Source organism: Falco punctatus, assembly GCF_963210335.1.
Source record: "Falco punctatus genome assembly, chromosome: 7".
In the NCBI taxonomy this organism is placed as follows: Eukaryota; Metazoa; Chordata; class Aves; order Falconiformes; family Falconidae; genus Falco; species Falco punctatus.
The window spans coordinates 56,471,378-56,492,154 of NC_137587.1; the positions used below are offsets into that span (position 1 = coordinate 56,471,378).

Sequence of the window (20,777 nt, forward strand, 5' to 3'; positions counted from 1 at the left end):
ACTGACTATGAATATAGCTAGGGTAGGGTAATCAAATTAAGTGCTCTGGCTGTCAAACCAGAAAGATGCTGAAAGATTATATGGCATGGTTGCTTGTGCAAGTAGGGGTGAAATGGTTCTGTGCTCTCTAGTGTTCCTTTATCACAAATTAGAAGAGAGATGGCCCGTAAGAAACTCAGTATTAGCATGTACTGGTGATTTTCAGGCTTTTTTTCTGACATCACTGCCCTTCCTCCTGTCCCCCTCTTACATCCAAATATAGTCTTCAATGTTATTTTCATTGCCATCTCAGGTACACACTATATGGTATTAAAGTACTTTGCACCAAGATTTAAGGAAGGTGGTGATGTGTCAGAAATGGTCTTAAATTGCAAATCCCTGAACAGAAGTGATTTAGATGTCACTAAAAATAGCGTCTATTAATGCATAGTTGATGCATTAGGAAGGCTTTTAGGGATGCTGCCGCTTTGTTAAACCCTGGCAGGATGAGGACACACTCATCAGTGAAGAAATTCCTGACTTCCTGAGGCTGGCAGCTGTGTTATGTCCTCTTAAGGAATGCTGTTTCCTATAGCTTCTAAGGTGTTTCCTATAGTTCCTAGGGCAGAGCATTTAAATATGTTGCTAATGCTTCAGCATTTCAGTTTCACTGTAAAGAATTAGGTGGTTCAAACAGCGTCATTTATATTCAAACATTTATGTTTCACAAGGCTAGAGGTAACTATGTTGTCTTGATTCTTCAAATACCTAAAAGCAAATTTCAATTCATCTGCTTCTATTGGAAGTAAGTGCTTTTAGGAAGCATGTTTTCTTCCTGAGGCAGAGCTAAAGTACCTTGCTGGGTCTGAGCTCAGCTGAGCTACCTGATTGCTTGTGAAGGAAGAAACCTGCCAGTAGTGTTTGAAGTTCACTCTAGAACAGAGAATATGACTGGAGGTTGCACTCCAGTCCCATTAAATGAAAGGTATATGTGCAGCATCTTTCTTGCATATACATCTGTGCCTATGATAAAATACTTTCTTATTCTATACTTGAATTCAGGGAAGTGATTGTCTAAACTCTAGTGAACAAGATGCTTTCTCTGGTACTTGCTCATTTGAAATCAGGGCTCTGCCTTACTTAAGTGTTTTTTATTCTCTTTGTTCAGTGTTAGAGGGTTTGAAGAGCCTGGCCCTCGTTCACTATCCTGCACACTGTGTTGTTTTTAGACATTACACTAAACAGTAAAGCTGTTAAAATTAAAAGGAACAGATTGAGCATGTCTGAGCTTAGTGAGTCCGCCCTCATTTTTTTTTTTCTTTCATGAAGAATAACTAAAACGCAAAAATACAGCCCACTGGACAGAGCTAATAATAATCCCCAAAAGTCCTGGCGTCCACTTCAGCTTTTAGGTTCTACTCAACATTTGAAAACTATTTTTTTTGTGCTAATCTGGTATTACAATAATAGCTAAACTAACTATTATCTTTTTTTTCTCTGTTGTAGTACAATAGGGTTTGGATCCCTCATAAAGAAGAAGTTTGGCAGTCTGCAGAAATCACAAAAAACTACAAAGCTGGAGACAGTTTTCTCCACGTGCAATTGGAAGATGGAACTGTAAGGAGAAAAGCCTTAATTACTGTGGGGTTTGCTGAGATATGACAGAAGCGCAGGACTCACCATTATGAGATCTAAATTACTTGTCTATATTTTCTTTTGTGTGAACCCTGCAGTGACCAGAATTTTATCATGTTAAAATTCATACAGTAAATAGCCGTTACCTAAAAATATGAAGAGTGTAATTCTATTATCTGTGTAACATTAGTATAGAACATGTACCTTGAAGATCACTTCACTTTTGAAACAAGCACTGAAACTCATCTTAAGTGGAAGTAAATCAGAAGTGCAAGGCAAACATAATTATTTCTCGGAGCTAGCTGTTGCTTTTTTTTTCCTGAAGTTGTTGCTTTTTTTTCCTGAAGTTGTTGCTTTGTGTAAGATCTGCAAATTACAGTATCCAAGTTCTTTACAGATTTAATATTTTGAAAACAGTATTTCTGCATTTCAGCATTCCTGTTCTGTAAAGACAAGTATTAAATGTACAATTACATGGATTTTGAAATTGAAAGAAATAGAAGTGAGTTTTAAACTTTGTGTAAAGAAAACTGAAGGGTTGCAGGTAAGGATAGTTTTAGAGCTGACTGAAGATCTGACCATGTGTTTACTTTTGTCGAGTTGCAGCTGGTCTGCCATTTTCATCTGTACTTGAAACACGCAAATGTTCGGAGAGCTAAATCCATTTCCAGTTTTTACAGATTACAGTACAAAAAATTGTAAATAAAGAGAATATAGCTTTCTTTTTCATAAACAACGAAGAGCTCCACCTTACTTTCATGACCTCCAAGTACCCTAAGCTCACTGGGATGTATGCAATTGATGGAATGCAAGATGAGACAGGGCTTCATCAACGCCATAACTTCATGCAAAGTTAGAAATCAGTTTGTTTTTATGCAAACATAATGTCTTTTATGATATTTCAATTAATTTTTGTTGACAGGAACTGAATTACGTTGTTGATCCAGATGCTTTGCCACCCCTACGAAATCCTGACATACTCGTTGGTGAAAATGATCTCACTGCGCTTAGTTATCTCCATGAACCGGCTGTTCTACACAATCTTAAAGTTCGCTTTGTGGAGTCTAAGCTTATCTACACCTACAGTGGTAAGCAAAGTAAAATGCAAGGTTAAAAAAAATTCTTAACATAAATAAAAAGAAGAAATCTTGAGTTACTTTGCAATTTGATGCAAGTAATGTTTTCCTCAAGTACATTTTAACTCATTCAAGTTAAATCAGTTTTGTATGAGTGTAGACTGGTTTGTTGAGCAGGATCTCCTACCTAGTTTAGAAAATGTTATTGCTTTGTATCAGTCTAACTGCTGTTGCTGAAAACTGGAATTTCATTGAACTAACCTATGTTTTATTTTTGTTTTGCACTCTTGGTTGTAGGAATAATTTTGGTTGCAGTAAACCCCTATAAACAGTTGCCAATATATGGAGATGCTATTATCCATGCATATAGTGGGCAAAACATGGGGGACATGGATCCACATATATTTGCTGTGGCAGAAGAAGCATACAAGCAAATGGCAAGGTTCAGTATGTAGTTTAATGTCCATAAATAACACTTGAAGTCTCGTAGAAGTCAATGTTAATTCTCATTTAATTTATCTGTGTATGTACCACTGGCTGTTAAGAATATCTTTGAATGGGTAGGTTAACTAGAGGAGGAGTAATTCCTCAACCAGCTGAGGGATTTCTAGAACTCATAACTATTTTCATTATTGATGAGGGGCAAAACACTGTCTTGGCTGAGTGACTAGCAACGACAGCAGCCTAGAGGTCACAGCCTAAGAGGAGTAAGGGAAGAGCAAGTGAAAGATGGAACTGATACGAGAGTTGATCACAGCTGTGGTTTTCATATTTTTTTTCCTGTATGTAATTCTTACATTTATGCATGCAATTTTAGACGTTTGATTTAAACTGTCTGATTATTTGGTTTTAGAAATAACAAAAATCAGTCTATTATAGTCAGTGGAGAATCAGGAGCGGGAAAGACTGTGTCTGCAAGATACACTATGAGATACTTTGCCACTGTGAGTAAGTCAAGCAGCAATGCACATGTGGAGGATAAAGTATTGGCATCCAATCCAATAACTGAGGTAAGTTTGGGAGAGTATTTCTCAAGCCTGTGCTCATCAAGGAAAGAATTCAGAGAGCTGCTGGGAGTCTTTGGTTGAAATCTTTAGGGATGTTTTAGCTGGCTGAGTTAGATACCTAGATTAGAAGTTTAGCCTCTGAATGTTACTGATGGAAAGAGGTGGTCAGCTTCAGGAGCACCTGGTTCTGCCTGATTTACCAGTGGCCCTTTGGAGGCACTAGTTTGTCTCCAGAGTTTTATGTGACCACATACTGTTAATTAGATGATGAGAAAACAATATTGAACGAGTTCTTTGTTTGTTTTTATTAATTGGAATAGGAACTGTTAAGGTTCCTTATGGTGGGAGAACATACTTTCTCTAATTCTCAGTTTATATAATGTTATGCTATTTGACTTGAGGCTTACCTTCAAATTTGGGCCTAAAAGTTTGAGTCCCACAGCTGAGATTGATCCTTGAGCACCTTTGATTTTAGGAACTTGTAGCTGTGTCATGTTTTGACAAAGTTATTCTTATGAAAGATGCAAGTAAAACAAATTCGAAGTTTTTAATTTTTGTAGGCTATCGGCAATGCAAAAACTACACGGAATGATAATAGCAGTCGATTTGGAAAATACACGGAAATCAGTTTTGATCAGAGTTACCAAATCATTGGAGCTAACATGAGAACGTACCTGCTTGAGAAATCCAGAGTTGTATTCCAGGTGGGTAAAATAAAAACAGTCAGTATCAGTGTAGCTACTAATGTACTATCCTTACTAGTTTCATATAGAAAATGTTATGTGACGTTCCAAATAGTATGTCTAATCAAGATTTGATTTATTTTTCATAGGAGCTAATCTTATTCCATGGTCTTCTTTATGTTAAGTGGAGAATGTGTCTCAGGGATCATTCCATGCAATAAGCGCAAGAAGCATTTGAGCAATCTGTGACTTTCAGTCACAATAGTAACACGTGCCAATTGTACCTGGAAAGGAACAGTGTATGTGGGGCAGAGAGAGTCTGGGTAAAAACCTGGCTGAAAATTGCTAAGGCCAGCCAGGGCTTATTACGTATGATTCATTACAGCGTCAGAGCATAATCGTGATAATCTACTGAAGAAAGCATTTAATTTTATAAAACTGTTTTTACAAAGGTTTCTTTTTTAGTAATTTTGTAACTTTTTAAGTACTATGAAAAATGCTTCTGTCTGTCTGCTGCCTGAAGGGTGGTTTGGAAAGAGAGTTTTCTGAGTGACCACGGGGCTGTGTTTCAGCAGGCACTCCTACACAGTTGTTTGTGACAGTATTTGTCAGTTCTTATTAGTAGATGGTTGTTCAAGTTGAAGAATTAGAGGAACAGCCTTGGGGAAAGAACTCAGAATATTGATAGTGGAAATAAAGTATATTTGAAGTTATCACTTTCAAAGCTCTTGTTGAAGTCTAAGATGTGCCATTTTAATATTTGGCAATTTCTTTGCCAAGCTATGTTGCAGCAGAATTTACCCTTCCAAGTATCTTTATCTCTTTGCAGTAGCGTTGAATACTGAATGTTTTTCTGATTGTTTTGTATTTGTTTTGGTTTGGTTTTTTTTTTCTGTCTGTAATTGTATTCTTTGCTTTAATTTACAGTCAGAGAATGAGAGAAACTACCATATATTTTATCAGTTGTGTGCATCTTCTATGCTACCTGAATTTAACCATCTTAAATTGGGTAGGTCTCAAGAAAATAACCTGCTCTTCATTTTTGCAGTGCAGTATTTTGAAGATTAGATTTTCAAATGCTAGGATGTTAAGTGATTTATAGCATAAATCTCGCAGACTTACAATGGGACTTGCATTTTTGTCACTTAGCTATTACTTCTGCTTGTATTGAACTGGAGAGCAAATCCCTTGTAACTTGAATAGCGCATGATCAAGTACCCAAGCATCTTTGAAAATCTACTGTCTGTAGTGACAGATGTCATAATGACAGTTTAGGGACTTGATTTATTTATCTACAGAGAAGTTTTAATGCCATGTGGGAGAAACAGACCTTAGGTATGTTTACTCAGTCTTCATTCTTGTTTGTTTGTTAGACCAAGTATTAAGATTGCTGGAATTATGAGTACTAGTTTGTGTCAGCTTAACTGGATTAGGCGCATGGATTTCTCTCAGAAAAAGAGGACCTGCAGCTCATTGCTGAAGAGCTGTCATCTGACGGCATCTTTAATTTTCTGGTGTTGCGAGAGTCTTTAACAAGTGGCTATCCCCAGCCCCAAACTTTCCAGCATTACAAGTTTTGCTTCATATCTATAGGAAGCGCGGAAGAATTTAACTACACAAGAATGGGTGGCAGCACAGTAATAGAAGGAGTTGATGACAAAGCAAATATGGTGGAGACTCAGAAGACGTTTGCTTTACTGGGTAAATTCATGGGCATACGATTTTCAAATCTATTGAAAAGGTTGTGGGTTTTTTTTCTGAAATGGACAAAATATTAGTTGTAATTACCAAAATAATTTCTTTCATAGCTTACCCGTTGCACTGTTGATCTGTTTTGGAAGTACTAGGCAAAAGCAAATGGCTGTTAGCAACTGGTGTTCATTGTTATTGGTCCAGATCACTAAAGGCTGGAGTCTTCTTGGCCCTTAAGCTAACATGCTGTGACAGAAATGGAATTGGAAGCTTCTTTGCCCCTATATGGCTTATGTGGATGCCAAATCAGACTTGAGCTGGCACTTGGGGAGGTATGGGAATTTATACCTAATCTCTCATCGGATCAGACAGGCAGAAAGTAGGCAGAACCAAGGCTTTGCATAGTAATTGCAGAGAGGCTATACAATCCTTGGCCACACAATGAAACAAGTAATCCAGAATTGTGCTATTTTAATTAATTGTACTGTTTCTGAGTATTTAAAATAATCAAAAATTGTTTTTTTAGGTCTGAAGGGTGATTTTCAGATGGATGTTTTTAAAATGCTGGCAGCAATCCTACACTTAGGCAATGTGGAAATAGCAGCTGTTGGAGATGAAAGATCATCTATCAGTGTAAGGAAGTAGCTCATTCAGACACCAACATTTTCTTTTATATTCTGTGCCAAAAATCCTTTAGTGGTATTTTTTTCTCATATCTGGGACTCAGGCCACCATTACATCTGATATACTAAACTTGAGAGATTTCTCCATCTTCAACTGTTTAAATCCTGTTTCGTGCCCCAGTTCAGAAAGTCTGAACAAAAGGCAGAATGTGGCAAAGAGAACCCCATATCCAATTGATCCACAGCTGTTGGAAAATCCATTTGGGACTGTCCGCAGGATGCAGGATGCAGGAAACGGAGCATTATCAAAGCTGCTCAGAATGTGTCCCAGCAGACTATGCAAGTCTAAAAAGCAAGGACATCTAAACATAGGCTAAAGTAACTTTTTCTTTCAGTTTCCTAATCCAAAACATCTCATCAAGTCTAAGTTTTTCTCTCCTGTATCAGAAGCTCTCTCCAATATTATTTGCTTTATCTTTTCTTGATACTTTGCCAGACGAAGAAGTGAACAGAGCCCCTTGTCTGTCTAAAAATCAGAGTCGTAGGTTGATGTCAGTGGTGCCAGGCTTTCACTGTCTAGGCAACAATTAAACCATTAAATGTAAACTAATAGTATTTCTTTCTCTTCAAAGCTGGAAGATAAACATCTCAATATATTCTGCGAACTTCTGGATTTAAGCTGTGACAAAATGGCACGATGGTTGTGCCACCGAAAGATCACCACTACCTCAGAGACTGTAATAAAGCCAATGACGAGAGCTCAGGCTGTTAATGCAAGGGATGCTCTGGCAAAGAAGATCTATTCTCATTTATTTGACTTTATTGTGGAAAGAATTAACCAATCTTTGCAGTTCCCTGGCAAACAACATACTTTTATTGGTGTTTTGGACATTTATGGGTAAGAATGTCTCTGGAAACCAATTTACTTTAAGTTCTGCCTTTTCTTTGGACTTGATAAAGAGGCACTTTTTGATTTGCGCTGCTAATGAATCTGGAGGGGTTTGTTTTACTAAAAGGGTCATAGTCATGCAAGTTCTTTAGCATCCAGAGTAGTGTAAATGTTTAGCAACTATAAGTAGGGGTTTTTTTGTGAATGAGATTTAAATTTAACTTTTTATATGATCCTTCTAGATTTAACTCTGGATTTTTTAGCTCTCATGTCTGGTAATGTTAACTTCTAGGGAAGTTTTGATATGCCTTAGCATCTTCCATTTGTTTTACAGCTATTTAATTTTCTTAGAAATATTAGTACTCTTTTAAGACTTTGGAGCTATCCTACCATTTGTATTTTAATATCAAGGTTGGGTTTTTTTTCATATTTGACATGTGTTTCAGCTTTGAAACATTTGATGTGAACAGTTTTGAACAATTTTGCATCAATTATGCTAATGAAAAACTGCAGCAGCAATTTAATCTGGTATGTTCTTTGTTACAGTTCTTTACCTTATTTTATTTCATCTTTTGAGATTATCAGTAATGGATATTAGCAAATGCTATTTGTATTTGAGTAATGGATATTTCTGGATAATGGCTATCCAGTAATAAAAAAAAATAAATTTGTTTTTATATCTATACATGCATGTACATATATATAAATGAAAAATTCTTATTTTCTTACGAGACAGACATGTAGTATACTACAAAATATATAAATATTTTGTTGCTATCTTATATATACAATCACACAAATGAACACATTTTTTTAATCTTCTTCCTTAGTTGTAACCTTCCATTTTCATAATTTTCACATATCTAGCATGTCTTTAAACTTGAACAAGAGGAATATATGAAGGAAGATATCCCATGGACTTTAATAGATTTCTATGACAACCAGCCTGTCATTGACCTTATTGAAGCTAAAATGGGAATTTTAGAACTTCTGGATGAAGAGTGCTTGGTAATTTAAAAATTCTTGTATTTAGAACTCATTAAAAAACTATATAGATTTTTACAAGTTGGACTTGTAATCCATATTTAATCCTTTTAAATGGGAAGTAGAGCATTTTCCTCATAAAACAAACATTAATGTTTGCCCTCTATTTAGTAATTTTAATTATAAGCCACTTTGTCTATATTTCTCTTATAAAATTAAGAATCTAGAACTAGGTTCTTACCTAGAAGCTAACCCAGCAGCTGTATTTCCCCACTGTGAGAGTAGTGCAGTACTAGAACGGGTTAAGCAGAGGCGCAATGGGATCCCCATCCTTGAATACTTTCAGGACTTGAGTTCAAATGGCAGCTCAGATCTAGTGTTGGTGGTAGTCTTGCTCCAAGCAGGAATTTGGACTACCTAGTCTCCAGATGTCTCTTCCACCACTATTTCTACAATTTGTTTATTTCATGAATCACTAATTTTGATACAAAAAAAAGCAGTCTTCCTTTCCCTTTTTTATAGGTTCTTTTTGAATGCATCAAACCTACATCTTTGCTTTTTCTTTTTCAGTCTTACGTTTTTTCCTTTGTGCCGTCTCCTGTCTGTAGCAATTCCTGAACCTGTATTTTTTTCTTCTACATACATGTAGTTCCTTAGACTTCCAAACCTATTGAAGTAGCTTTGTCAGTGAAAAGCAGGGCAGGGTGAGGTGAGCCCTGTTAGAATGTCTCTAAAAGGTGTTTTGGTGGTATTAGCAAATTGTACTTCTCAGAATCCAAACCATGGAGTAATATGGGAGAAATTAGGGAATATTCCCTAACTCATTAACTTATCTGTTACTGTTCTCACTAGCATTCTCAGGGCTCAAATTGTCCCTGATTGCAGGTAGCATCCTCTCAGGACAAAATGATTTATGACTCAACAGAGAATTAGCTCTAGTCAGCAAATTTATGCATTAATGTGACCTTCTTTTTAAGAAGTATTTGCTTCACAGAGCCACTGGCTAGTCTGAAAAGACAAAAACTGGTTGTTTTCAAGCCTCATAACTCACCGAAGCTGCTTTATTCAGACAGTATTTATTGATAGTAAGTGTTTTTGCTGCTTTTAACAGTCCAAAAGAGTTTTGCTAAAGAGATTGCCCTTGTCATTTTTACAGTTACCTCATGGAACAGATGAAAACTGGCTTCAAAAGCTATATAATAATTTTGTCAATAAAAATGCACTCTTTGAAAAGCCGAGGATGTCAAACACTTCTTTCATCATTCAACACTTTGCTGATAAGGTAAAGTGTAAACAGCCCAGTGTTATTTCATCGTTTCTAGCAGTAGGTCATTCAGAAAAGAAATAAACTTAGGAAATAGAGAAAATATTAACCACACTTGTTTAAAACTCCTATAAAATCGATCTTCAATGTATAATACTATTTATTTATTTGCAATACTGCCGGTAACATGCCATTTAAACATAAGAAGTGCTTAACATAATGAATTTGGGAGTATAAAAATAAATCATAAAGATAAAGAGGCAGAAAAAGTGTACAATGCAAAAAGAATATAGTTAAGATTGTAGTCTGTACACATTTTAGCCTCAGTTATTTTACATTTCAAATGTAATGGTATGTGGATTTGAAACCATAGAATAATGAAGAGAGAAGGAAAGAAATCCCTAATGAAGGCAGGAGGAAATTGCAGCTGATAGTGGATTCTGAGTTTGTCCTACTTCTAAATTTACAGTATGCATGTATGTATGTATGCCATAATGAAACTGTAAAAAGCAGAGTTTCAGCCAGCATGTTTAAGGCTAATAAAGAGCTGTTGGCCACCACAGCTGAGAGAGTATTGTTTTGCTAACTGTTCATATATTGCTGAAAAGTTAATGATTTCACCTTTTTGCACAGGTAGAATATAAATGTGAGGGATTTCTGGAAAAAAACAGAGATACAGTGCGTGAAGTATTGATAGAAATCTTGAAAGAGAGCAAGGTTTGTGAACTATCAGTAATGATTTATTTTCTAATACCTGATTTTACTGGAATTGATTCAGATCTGATTTTTATTTGTTTTGATAAAAAGATTTTTTTTAAATTAGGTTGAGTCCATTAGTTCAGTCTTAATTTTTATTAATATTCTACAAGTGTGTATTTTTAATGTCAAAATAACATACAAGGTAGAAAAACACAGTATTCAACTTTTTCATATATGTGCATTTACTTTGCTAGTAGTTTGGTGGGTTTTTTCCTTAATATCTTCCTTGAAGATCATTTTGGAATCCTTGTAACTGAACAATTCACTTTATCATTAATTTTTTTTTGTTAGTTATTAATGTAGCTTTAATAGGTAGTTTATCATTAACAGCTGCCTTTGTTTATTCTTCAAAAGAGATTAAGAGAATGCCAGGGCAGGGAAAAAATCAGATGTCTTGTATGTGCCTGCCACTTCCCATCTGCTTGAAGGCTCTGTCCCTTTCAAATCTACAGCCTTGAGACTTCAGGATTACTATTAAGAAGCTATTTTAATCTGACCAACCCCCATATTCTTAATCTAAATTAAATATTGTGAAAAAATAACCTTAAGTGGTCTTATTTTTAACTCTGGTCTGTTATTTGTGTCCATGTTTGCTCATACTGAAATAGCTTTTTCAGGCCTGCTTAACAGTTGTGGAGTTTTGTCTGTGAAATGTGTAAGTGCTTCACAATAGATGCAGAATTGTTGCAGCTGTTTCTTCAATTGTTATTTGTCTGTGGCTTAAAGATCCGGTTCCAAGTCCTGCAATACCTGGTCTAAGCATTAAGGTGGATGAGTTTTGCATTTTACGTTATAGTAAATGTAATTTTTATTTAAATGTTACTACAGTCCCACAGTATTTATCTGTGATTTTTTTCACCACACTTTTAGTTTCATCTGTTTGAAAATTTTTTTCAAGACAACCCCGTGTCCAGTTTGCCTTTCAGTTCAACTATAAGCATCAAATCTGCAAGACCTGTTCTCAAGTCACCTAACAAACAACTCCGAATGACTGTTGGCAGCAAGGTACTACATAAACGTTCTATTTTGTGATGCTCGTACTCTCAGGGAGGTGTACTGGGCAGTCTGAGACTATGGTACTGTGTTCTGTTACTATTCATGGGGGACTATCCAGTTTTCAGTACAGCAAGAGCCAAGCCACAGTGCAGTGCTCCAGCTCTGGGTGTAAGTAGGTGTGTATATTTGTTTGTTTGTTTTCTATATAGGAGACTGTTAGGTACAGCAGGACTGTTAAATTTCCTGCATTTAAGGTAATTTCCCAGTGTCCAGCCAAAACCTAACAAATAATTAAAAATCTAAGATTTGACTTTTTACTTGGCTGTAAATGTTTCATTAGCAAAACTGTTATGTCTGATATTTTTTAGTTCCGGAGTTCTTTGTCTTTACTTATGGTGACACTCAATGCAACCACCCCTCATTATGTACGATGCATAAAGCCAAATGATGAGAAGTTGCCTTTTAAGTAAGTATGTTAGTGGTGTTGAGCTGTTATATTACCTTAAAATTAAGAGAGTATTTTTCTATTTCACAGTAGCTGCACATCAACAAGCTAAATTCTTATTATTGAACAACTTCCCATACAGAACATACTTTTCCTTTCAAGATGGTCGAAGTAAAAAAAGTACTGTCGTCTTACAAAAATGGAATCATTCTGTAATAGTTATTGATACCTTAATAATTCCTAATATCCTAAATTTTTTCAAGTTGGATATTAGTGTTTATGTATTTGTCATAACATTTTCTGGGGAAAGGTTGTCCTTTGGTTTAAGCTGATGGATATTTTATATGGGTGTTTGCTCTTGTAGAGTGTAGATTAGCACCAGTTCTTATTTATGGAATGAAGCCACTGCTATTTTCTTTGTAAACTTCCCTTTTGTCCACACGAATATTTAGAAGAGCTTCAGAAGTTGGAAAATGTGTGAGCAGTGTTGAACGTAGCCTTGGCTTTTCCCACGTAATTTCTTATCATTTTAATCTTATAATGCAATCATATGTGACGGATAATTTGCACAATTCCTATGAACAGCTTGATAACCACCAACATGTAAGTAAGAGTTAACTTTGATGCAGCTATTGGTCTATTTTGTGGGCAGACCTGTGGAAGCACTCTAGTTTCAGTTATACACCTTTCAGCTGGATAGTAGTGTACTGACAAATGAAATAAAAGCTTTTGTCATATCTGAGTGGGAGGGAAGAGGCAAACTTTGATTCTAAATTAAATTTTTAAAGTGTGTTAACTAATTTTTCTGAAGCCAGACAAAATCTGTCCATGCAAAACATGTTACAAATGGCAATGTTTCGCTATCGGTACAGTGAGACTTCGTTATTCTGTGTGATAGCAGTGAGGGGGAAAATAGCCTGGCTAATTTAAAAACATGTCTGAATTAGACTAGAAGAGTGTATCTTAAGTTTGTGAAAGAACAACAGTCGTCTGTCAGCCATGGGGATCTCTTAGCTAGTACTGGATCGACACTGTAGCGCAGTGCTCTGTGGGCATATCATCACTGGTCCAGATTTGGCAAGGGTCTTTCCATGCCTTGTGTTAATAATCTTGAACTCAGATTTTCGTGAGTAAATCTTGGTTTATTCATAGTCAGTGTGCTAAAAGGTACCTAGACAGAATTTCTTGTCAATAGACTGCTGAGGGAATTTATTTTGTGTATGTTTTGTGCTGAGAGTGGCATGATTCTTTGTCACATGCTGATATGAACTGTCAAGATAAATATTGAAAGGAAACAGGACTTTTCATAAGAGAGAAATAAACACAGCCTTCCTTTTGTTTGAGGAAGAAAAAGAAACCTCAGATACTTCCTATCCCATATTAAAAAAAAAAAAACAAGACACCATAATAAAAGTAGGGAGCCCTGCATCCTATGGGCAGAAATAGAAATGCAGCTAGTAGAATGGCTCTAACTATTACAGCATGCAAAACCCAGCAAAAATGTAAAATATAACTCTGCTTTTTTAGGTTTGATTCAAAGAGAGTTGCTCAGCAACTGCGAGCGTGTGGTGTTTTGGAAACTATTCGAATTAGTGCGCAGAGCTACCCATCCAGGTAGGGATAGCAGTGGGCCTCCGTGTGTCAAAAAGTACTTGGATGTCTCTTAAATAAGTTACATTTGCTAACTCTTAATTTTCCAGGTGGACTTACATTGAGTTTTTCAGCCGTTACAGCATTCTTATGACACAGCAGGAACTCTCTATAAATGATAAAAAACAGATTTGCAAGATTGTTTTGCAGCGGCTAATCCAGGTTAGTTTGTCTGTACTGACCCACTGTGTAGCGTAGCATCAGTTATTAATAAAGGTCTCTTTTGCCAAGAGTGGTGTCTCACTCCTCAAATAGGAAAGATATTTACATTATTGCTGTCTTTCCTGAGTTAGTGCATGGCACATCAGCTTGTGAGTCAATAGCCTTGTGTTGTGACCAGTCATGATGTGGCCATGGACCCGTGATTTGACCGCTCTGTGCTTAGTATCTTCACTTGTAAAATAGAAGATGCTCTACAGTAAGCAGTAAATGATACATGTTTATCAAGTATTAGAATTTTACACACACAAAAGGGCTTTTTATGGTGGAATGCAGCATATTGGAGAACTGTTCTAAAATGTGCTATTTTGCATATTGCTATTTGTTAGACAAGGCTGTAGTGACAAGGCTGGTCCAAGTTCAAGCCAGTGATTCGAGTCAGTGTGTCAGTACTGACTGAGTTCAGACTCAGGAGTGTGTAAGGCTACACACAGGCATACTTGCAGTATAGCTCTGGCACAGGCCAAGGGTGAGAGCCTGAGCTTAAAAGCAGCTTCTCCCCTGGGTTTTTGCTCACACAGCTCTCTGATTCAAGGCCAGACATGCACACCAAAAGGTAGTGTTGAGCCCAAGGAACCAACCTTGCAGGAGGGGGCGAAGAGGTTGCTTTCAAGGCCTTGATGGTAAGTCCAGGTCCTCGCTTTAATGAGATCACCAGGGTGCGATTTTTGGATGTAATTCTCTGGTTCTTTTCTGCTAAGTGGATTTTCCCCCCATATACTTCTATCTACAAAGAAGGCAGAGAGGATATTCTTACTTAGCAAGATCATGTCATTTCAGAAGAGCTTGCCTGAAGTGACAATTTATAAAAGGAAGAGAGTGGTCTACAATCATAAACTGAAAGTTTATATGCTTATTGTTTTCTTTTTCAGGATCATAGCCAGTATCAGTTTGGGAGAACAAAGATTTTCTTCAGAGCAGGACAGGTTGCCTACTTAGAGAAACTGCGATCAGATAAACTGAGACATGCATGCATTACGATCCAAAAGAGTGTTCGAGGCTGGCTGCAGCGGAAGAAATTCCTTTGCATAAAACAAGCAGCTATTATAATACAGCAGTATTTCCGGGGGCAGCGGACTGTACGGTACTTTTGGCTGCTAAATGAATTTGTGGTTAAGGCATGCCTGAAAGGATATAGAAGGTCAAACTAATGCTCAGCACTAATTTGAAGTGTAATTTTTAGGAAAGACCAATTCAGATTGTATTTCCATTTCCTTTTCATTGTAATTATGGACTTGAAAATGTTCAAGTTTTTCAGCTGATACGAAGAAAGTACTCTAGCAGATTTCAAATATTGTCTGCCAGATTCCTGAGAGGTCTGTCTACCTGTAAGCTCAGTCCTTAGCTAATGGCGCGTGACCCAGTTATTGGCTTGGGCTTACTGCTTAGCATCAGAGCCAGAGAAGAAATCAGGGAGCAGAAAGGAAAAGCAATTTAATTTACAAGAGTCTACAAATTAGTGTGTACAAATTATTACAAGGAATTATGCAGCAGAGAAACTGCACCAGTCGTTCACAGAGCAGACTGAGAGGAAGATGGCTCTATGTAGGCTTTGAAATTTTCAGAAAGACACCATCAAAACAATTGCTTGTGGAATGAATTTCAAAGGTGGTGGACAATTCCCTCTCACTTTGATTGAAGAAAAAGCTCTATTTTAGATAGTGGATGCCTGTTTTCAGTATCTTCTGGTTTTTTTGTGTGTGATGTGACTGACAGAGGGAATGTGCAAAGGAAATCTGATGTGACCTAAGTAAACTTTATTGTCTTTTGAATTAAGGCAAGCTATAACTGCAAGAACTCTGAAGCAAACATGGGCAGCTATAATTATTCAGAAATACTGTCGGGGTTACCTAGTCCGTAGACTTTGCCAGCTCATCCGTGTGGCTGCTGTAACAATTCAAGCTTATACAAGAGGATTTCTAGCAAGAAAAACATATCGGAAGGTACAGCCTATCAAAAATTTTATTTCATTAACTGGAAACAGCTACTGCTCTGTAAGAAAGATGGAGACAGGGGCAGTGATCCCTAATACTTTATCTTTTGTGTGTCTGGTTCTCATATCTTCTACTCTATTTTTATATTGTTACAATAAAAATACTGATACACAGTAGCTTAGATATAATCTTGGGGCTACTGGGAGTTCTGTCTGATTAATACTTGATGCAGATCATGAATGTGATTACCACAGTGGTTCAAATGTGTCTGCTGTCTGGGTATTACAGTATCTTGATACTTCCGTGAGAAGCTTTGTCATTACTAGTGCATGTAGATTCACAGAATGTTACATGGATGCTGATTGAGCTATAGATAATGGCAGACAGATATTAATGTTTTATTTTAAAGATGCTTGAAGAGCACAAGGCTGTGATCCTTCAGAAATACGCCCGTGCGTGGCTTGCCAGGCGCAGATTTCAAAATATTCGGCGGTTTGTATTGAATATCCAGCTTTCATACAGAGTTCAGCAACTGCAGAAAAAGATAGAAGAACAGGTGAGAGATACCAGTCAGTTTATGATTTTAACTAATTTTTTTATCATATCTGTTTTATTCAGAGCTCTCCTGTTGACTAGAGTCTTTAGTGAATTACAATATCCGTACTTTACTTGACAAGACAGGAGAATATGTAAGGGATATGGTCTTTAATGTAAACCACTACTATCCTTCCTACATCTAGGGCAGGAAGAATAATCTAGAGTATCCTTATATTTTTGGGTTAGTTGTGGCAACAAGAAGAGTCTGCAATAAATTTTATATTTTTACTGTTTCTTAAGTAGGCCATTCAATCTCTGGGTGGGGTTACTTGTATTGGGATGAAGGATGTGTGAGATACTGCTCTGGTACAACATATTTGGTAACTTCTGGGAATTCCATATTATGTTTATTTTGCAGCTTATTTTTGAGAGCTATACCAGCCAAATCATCTTTAAGATGGTAGCTTTAGTCTAATTGGTGGAAATAATCCTTGGTTGGAATAATTATGACTGATACAGGATGGTGCGCAGAAATAGGTCAGGTGTTTCCTTCAAAAATCTATTAAAGAGTTTCAGGTGTGCATTATTCTGTTTTCTTTTAACCTGTCTTACTCACTGTAGAGTAGAGAAAATCATGGTTTGCTGGAACGATTGACCAGTCTGGCTTCAAGTCATATGAATGACATGGATACTATTCAGAAACTCGAATTAGATCTTGAAAAGTTAGCTGCTCAAAAGAGAGCATATGAAGAGAAAGGGAAAAAATATAAAGAGGACAGCGAACAGGTAAATTTTAATTACTGTCTGGGTTCCTTTTTTTTTTTGCTTAAATATTTTTTTCAGCCACTAGATTTATCCAATGAATGACTCTAGAGTTACTAAGTAACTTTGCTTTCCTGGGGCAGGGTGGGGGAAGGAAGGGAGTCAGTATATGTTTGTTAGACCTTCTGTGACCGATTTCTTTCTCCTTTTGTAATTTATATATTATTCTTGCTCTTTATGTGTACAGAGAATCTTAAAACTTGAGAATCAGAATAAAGAATTACAAGAACAGAAAGACACCTTAGAAATAAAGCTCCAAGCAAAAACTGAGGAAATGAAAGGTACAACAACCAAAAGGAGATTTAAAGGAGTTATAGTGGGGTAAAGTTGTAAACTCAGGTTTTATGTAAAGGTCAATGACTTTTGTTCTAATAAAAGCAATATAAACGCTGAATTCACAGTAAATTAAAAGTTGATCCTAAGCTTCTCTTGCTTAGAATGTGTAATGCAAATGCTTTTAATTTAATCATTAAATTAACGTTGTTCTTTCAGTAGCAAAATCTCTTCTCCTGTTATGTTTCCTTTCTCGTGCACATGCATTCCTTCGAAGTGATGCTTTGTCCTTGATTCCTTTAATATACTGCTTTTAAGAATCTTAATTTCAAAGGACATGCTTAGCACATGAGATCAAGTATACTTTAGACAAGTAACACTTCGGTGTTTCAGAACCTTTTTATTCTATAGCTTTACTAGTAAAATTTACTGTGATAATTTTTGGCACTTGAGAGAGTTGTTTCAGCCTTAAAATACCTTAGAATTTAATTACTAAAACCAAACTTCTCGTTGTGGTCATACTGTTCTAATAAATGTACATAATTGCATGGAAGTTTCAAATATTGAAATATTTTTTGACAGAGAAAATGGACGACCTCACAAAGCAGCTCTTCAATGATGTACAAAAAGAAGAAAATCAAAGAATGTATGGAATCTGAATTTTATTGCTTTGAAACAACATTCATTTTTTCTCTTGCCTTGCCTTTCTTTCTCCTGCTCTAAATGTATTATGCTCACATCACTTATGAATCTGTCAGTGTTCTTGAACGTTAATGCTAGTACTGAAGTACTTCGTACAGTTGAGGAAAAGCACATGCTTGTTTGTGGGTCGGCTATGTGCAGGAAATTATGTTATAGACCTGAGATGTTATTGCTTTTGCAGTTTCCTGTCTTTTCATGTGTCTTTCTGAGAATTGAAAGGCAGCCCTGATAATAATGGTTTCTTTGGAAATAAACTCAGAATTCAGTCAGGACTGAAAGAGCAGTCGTACCAGTCAGAATTCCTGTGAAGTGAATACTAAAGGGAAGAATTGAAAAATTCATCTTGAAGGAAAGGCAGGGTTTGTAAAGGCCACTTGGTTAAAAATGTAGGGGAAAACCTCCCCCACCCCCCACCCCTTTTTTTTTTATTTCATTTGCAGTATTTAAATCCTATGATTTAGCAATAAATGGCTGTTGCTTTGCTTATCTTAGATTAAAGACAGAGAAGTTTAGGTACTAGATAAATGCTGTTCTTTGAAGCGTGAAGGGTGCAGTCAGTCCTTCCTGAGGGTTGGAAGCCATGTGATATTTCAGCTCAGTCTGATTTCAGCTGCAAATAACTTCAAACCATACTAACAGGACTTTTTTGCTAGTTTTTTTCTGCTTTGCCCATGAACTGTATTATGTTGGAAGCTGGTCCATTCTAGCAGGGATTAGTAGAAAATGGAAAACTTCCTGCATTATTTTACAGAGAAGGATACAGGGCCTTCTGTTGCTGTGTTCTCCTTCAGTAAGTGACTGTGACCATAAATGTAGCAGAAAGCTGCCCAGGTAGGCCAGCTCTCAGGGAGTTAGAGAATTAGCCTTTAGGCTGAAAAACCTCAGTTTTGTCTTGAATTCAGTCTCAATATCTGAAAGATGTAGCGGAGTCCAGGGACATTTTCATCCCATTATCATCCAATTTGTAAATTGATTCTGAGGATGTAGGATAGCATTTTTTAAGTATTTATGGTTCATTTACGTTCTCTTCAATGAAACATGTCCTTCAAATTAAAACAAAACCAAAGCCCACTCTTTCACGTATGAATGTAGGAAAATTAAACCACATTTTTGTTCCTTGTTTAGGTTACTTGAGAAAAATTTCCAAAATCAGAAGCAGGACTATGAAAAGGAAATTGAATTGCTCAAGGGAGAAATTAAGATTCTGAAAGAAGAAAAAACTCAGCTACAACATCAAATTCAGCAAGAAATCGTCATTCAGGATGGCTTGAAAATGGAAGTAGGACAACTTACAAAACTAGCACAGGTACAGTATGACACGTTTCATTTTGGAGTCTTTGCTAGATAAAGCAAGTAGAGAATGTGGGTGTTCTATTTATAAATTGTCTTCACTAATTTTTTTTTTCTCCAGTGCATATTTAGAAGAATTTGTAGTTAATAAGCTGTATTTGATACACCACTGTGTTGCAGTGTTTGCATATAGTACACAACATGAGTAAGTTACTGCTCACAGAAATAAGTGCACATTTTGAAGAGTAATTGTGCCTGAATATTTATACATTTAAATGTGTGGATCTCTTTTTCTTCCCTCTTTTCCAAAAAAATATTAGTTTCTCAGTTGTTTTTATTTTCATAAATTTAGCTTATAAACGGCCTGAAAATAGTACTTTTATGTAAAGTCACATTTTTTTCTCTGAGTCAATTCCATGACAGAGACACAAGTTTTCACTACATCACATTACTCTCCTCTGATGCTTGAGAACCAAATGCTTTAAACAAAACACATTTTAAACCTTTTGCCATATGAACTTGTTATTAATTATCATTATCTTTATGATGTAACTGATACTCAGCCCTTGTCATTCCCTCCTTGTCTCGGTCTATAATTTTTGTCTGATTCAGAAAATACCTGAGTTGCAAAAGGAAATTGAACTGCTGCAGACACAAAAATTGGATGTTGAGAAGCAGGCCCAGTCACAGAAGCGAGAACTGAGGGGTAAGCTACATACTAGATAGTTCAGGAACTTACCGAGTACAGTGTGAAACAGGCCAGTTTAAATTGACTTTTTTCATGTTAGCTTTGACAAAAACCCATTTCTCTTTTCCATCGTGTAGGGATTTCATTCTGTTCCTACCTTTACTTACAACGGGGGATGGGGGGGGGGGGTGGTGGGACACACAATGGACAACCCCCCAACAGGTGAGTTTTACAAAGTGATCACTGAATACTGAGATCTAGGGTACCTATTTGAAGAAATTCTGATTTCAGACATTTCTCCTTTGTGTTTCAAAGTCAATGCTAATAATTTAAACTTCACTTAGAATCTAACAAGTAGCTTGTAGAGATCCAAGATTATGGAAACAATACATTATCTTGCTTTCATTCATGCTGTCTTTAGCCTTAGGTCCAAGAAATGTCAAATATGCTTAAATAAGTTGCTGAGTTAGGTTCGCTTTGGGAAAAGGTACTTAATAAGAAGCACTATTGTTGTGTACTTTGTTCAATGCTAACGCTGTCATAGGGCAAACCTGTGTCTGCAGTATTTAATGTAGTAACCTAGCACTAGATGACAAATCATTTCTTCAACTCTAGCAGTTGTCCAGATAC

At 36.4% G+C, this 20,777-nt stretch overlaps 1 protein-coding gene across 2 annotated transcripts in view; it reads left to right on the top strand.

Moving 5' to 3' along the window:
- Positions 1-20,777, top strand: part of MYO5C (myosin VC) — a 37,880-nt gene that overhangs the window by 2,877 nt on the left and 14,226 nt on the right. The window contains exons 2-26 of one of the 2 annotated variants that reach the window (XM_080395055.1): positions 1,486-1,596; positions 2,537-2,702; positions 2,988-3,132; positions 3,544-3,700; positions 4,258-4,401; positions 5,308-5,389; positions 5,974-6,081; positions 6,599-6,705; positions 7,328-7,593; positions 8,031-8,112; positions 8,452-8,592; positions 9,725-9,850; positions 10,466-10,549; positions 11,462-11,596; positions 11,956-12,053; positions 13,560-13,646; positions 13,733-13,844; positions 14,774-14,985; positions 15,679-15,844; positions 16,245-16,391; positions 16,994-17,158; positions 17,382-17,475; positions 18,050-18,113; positions 19,295-19,475; positions 20,072-20,165. In XM_080395055.1, coding sequence (XP_080251181.1) covers positions 1,486-1,596; positions 2,537-2,702; positions 2,988-3,132; positions 3,544-3,700; positions 4,258-4,401; positions 5,308-5,389; positions 5,974-6,081; positions 6,599-6,705; positions 7,328-7,593; positions 8,031-8,112; positions 8,452-8,592; positions 9,725-9,850; positions 10,466-10,549; positions 11,462-11,596; positions 11,956-12,053; positions 13,560-13,646; positions 13,733-13,844; positions 14,774-14,985; positions 15,679-15,844; positions 16,245-16,391; positions 16,994-17,158; positions 17,382-17,475; positions 18,050-18,113; positions 19,295-19,475; positions 20,072-20,165 — 3,274 coding nt within the window. Of the gene's footprint in view, positions 1-1,485; positions 1,597-2,536; positions 2,703-2,987; positions 3,138-3,543; positions 3,701-4,257; positions 4,402-5,307; positions 5,390-5,973; positions 6,082-6,598; positions 6,706-7,327; positions 7,594-8,030; positions 8,113-8,451; positions 8,593-9,724; positions 9,851-10,465; positions 10,550-11,461; positions 11,597-11,955; positions 12,054-13,559; positions 13,647-13,732; positions 13,845-14,773; positions 14,986-15,678; positions 15,845-16,244; positions 16,392-16,993; positions 17,159-17,381; positions 17,476-18,049; positions 18,114-19,294; positions 19,476-20,071; positions 20,166-20,777 lie in introns of those variants that run through there. The other variant, XM_080395056.1, reaches the window with a different exon arrangement.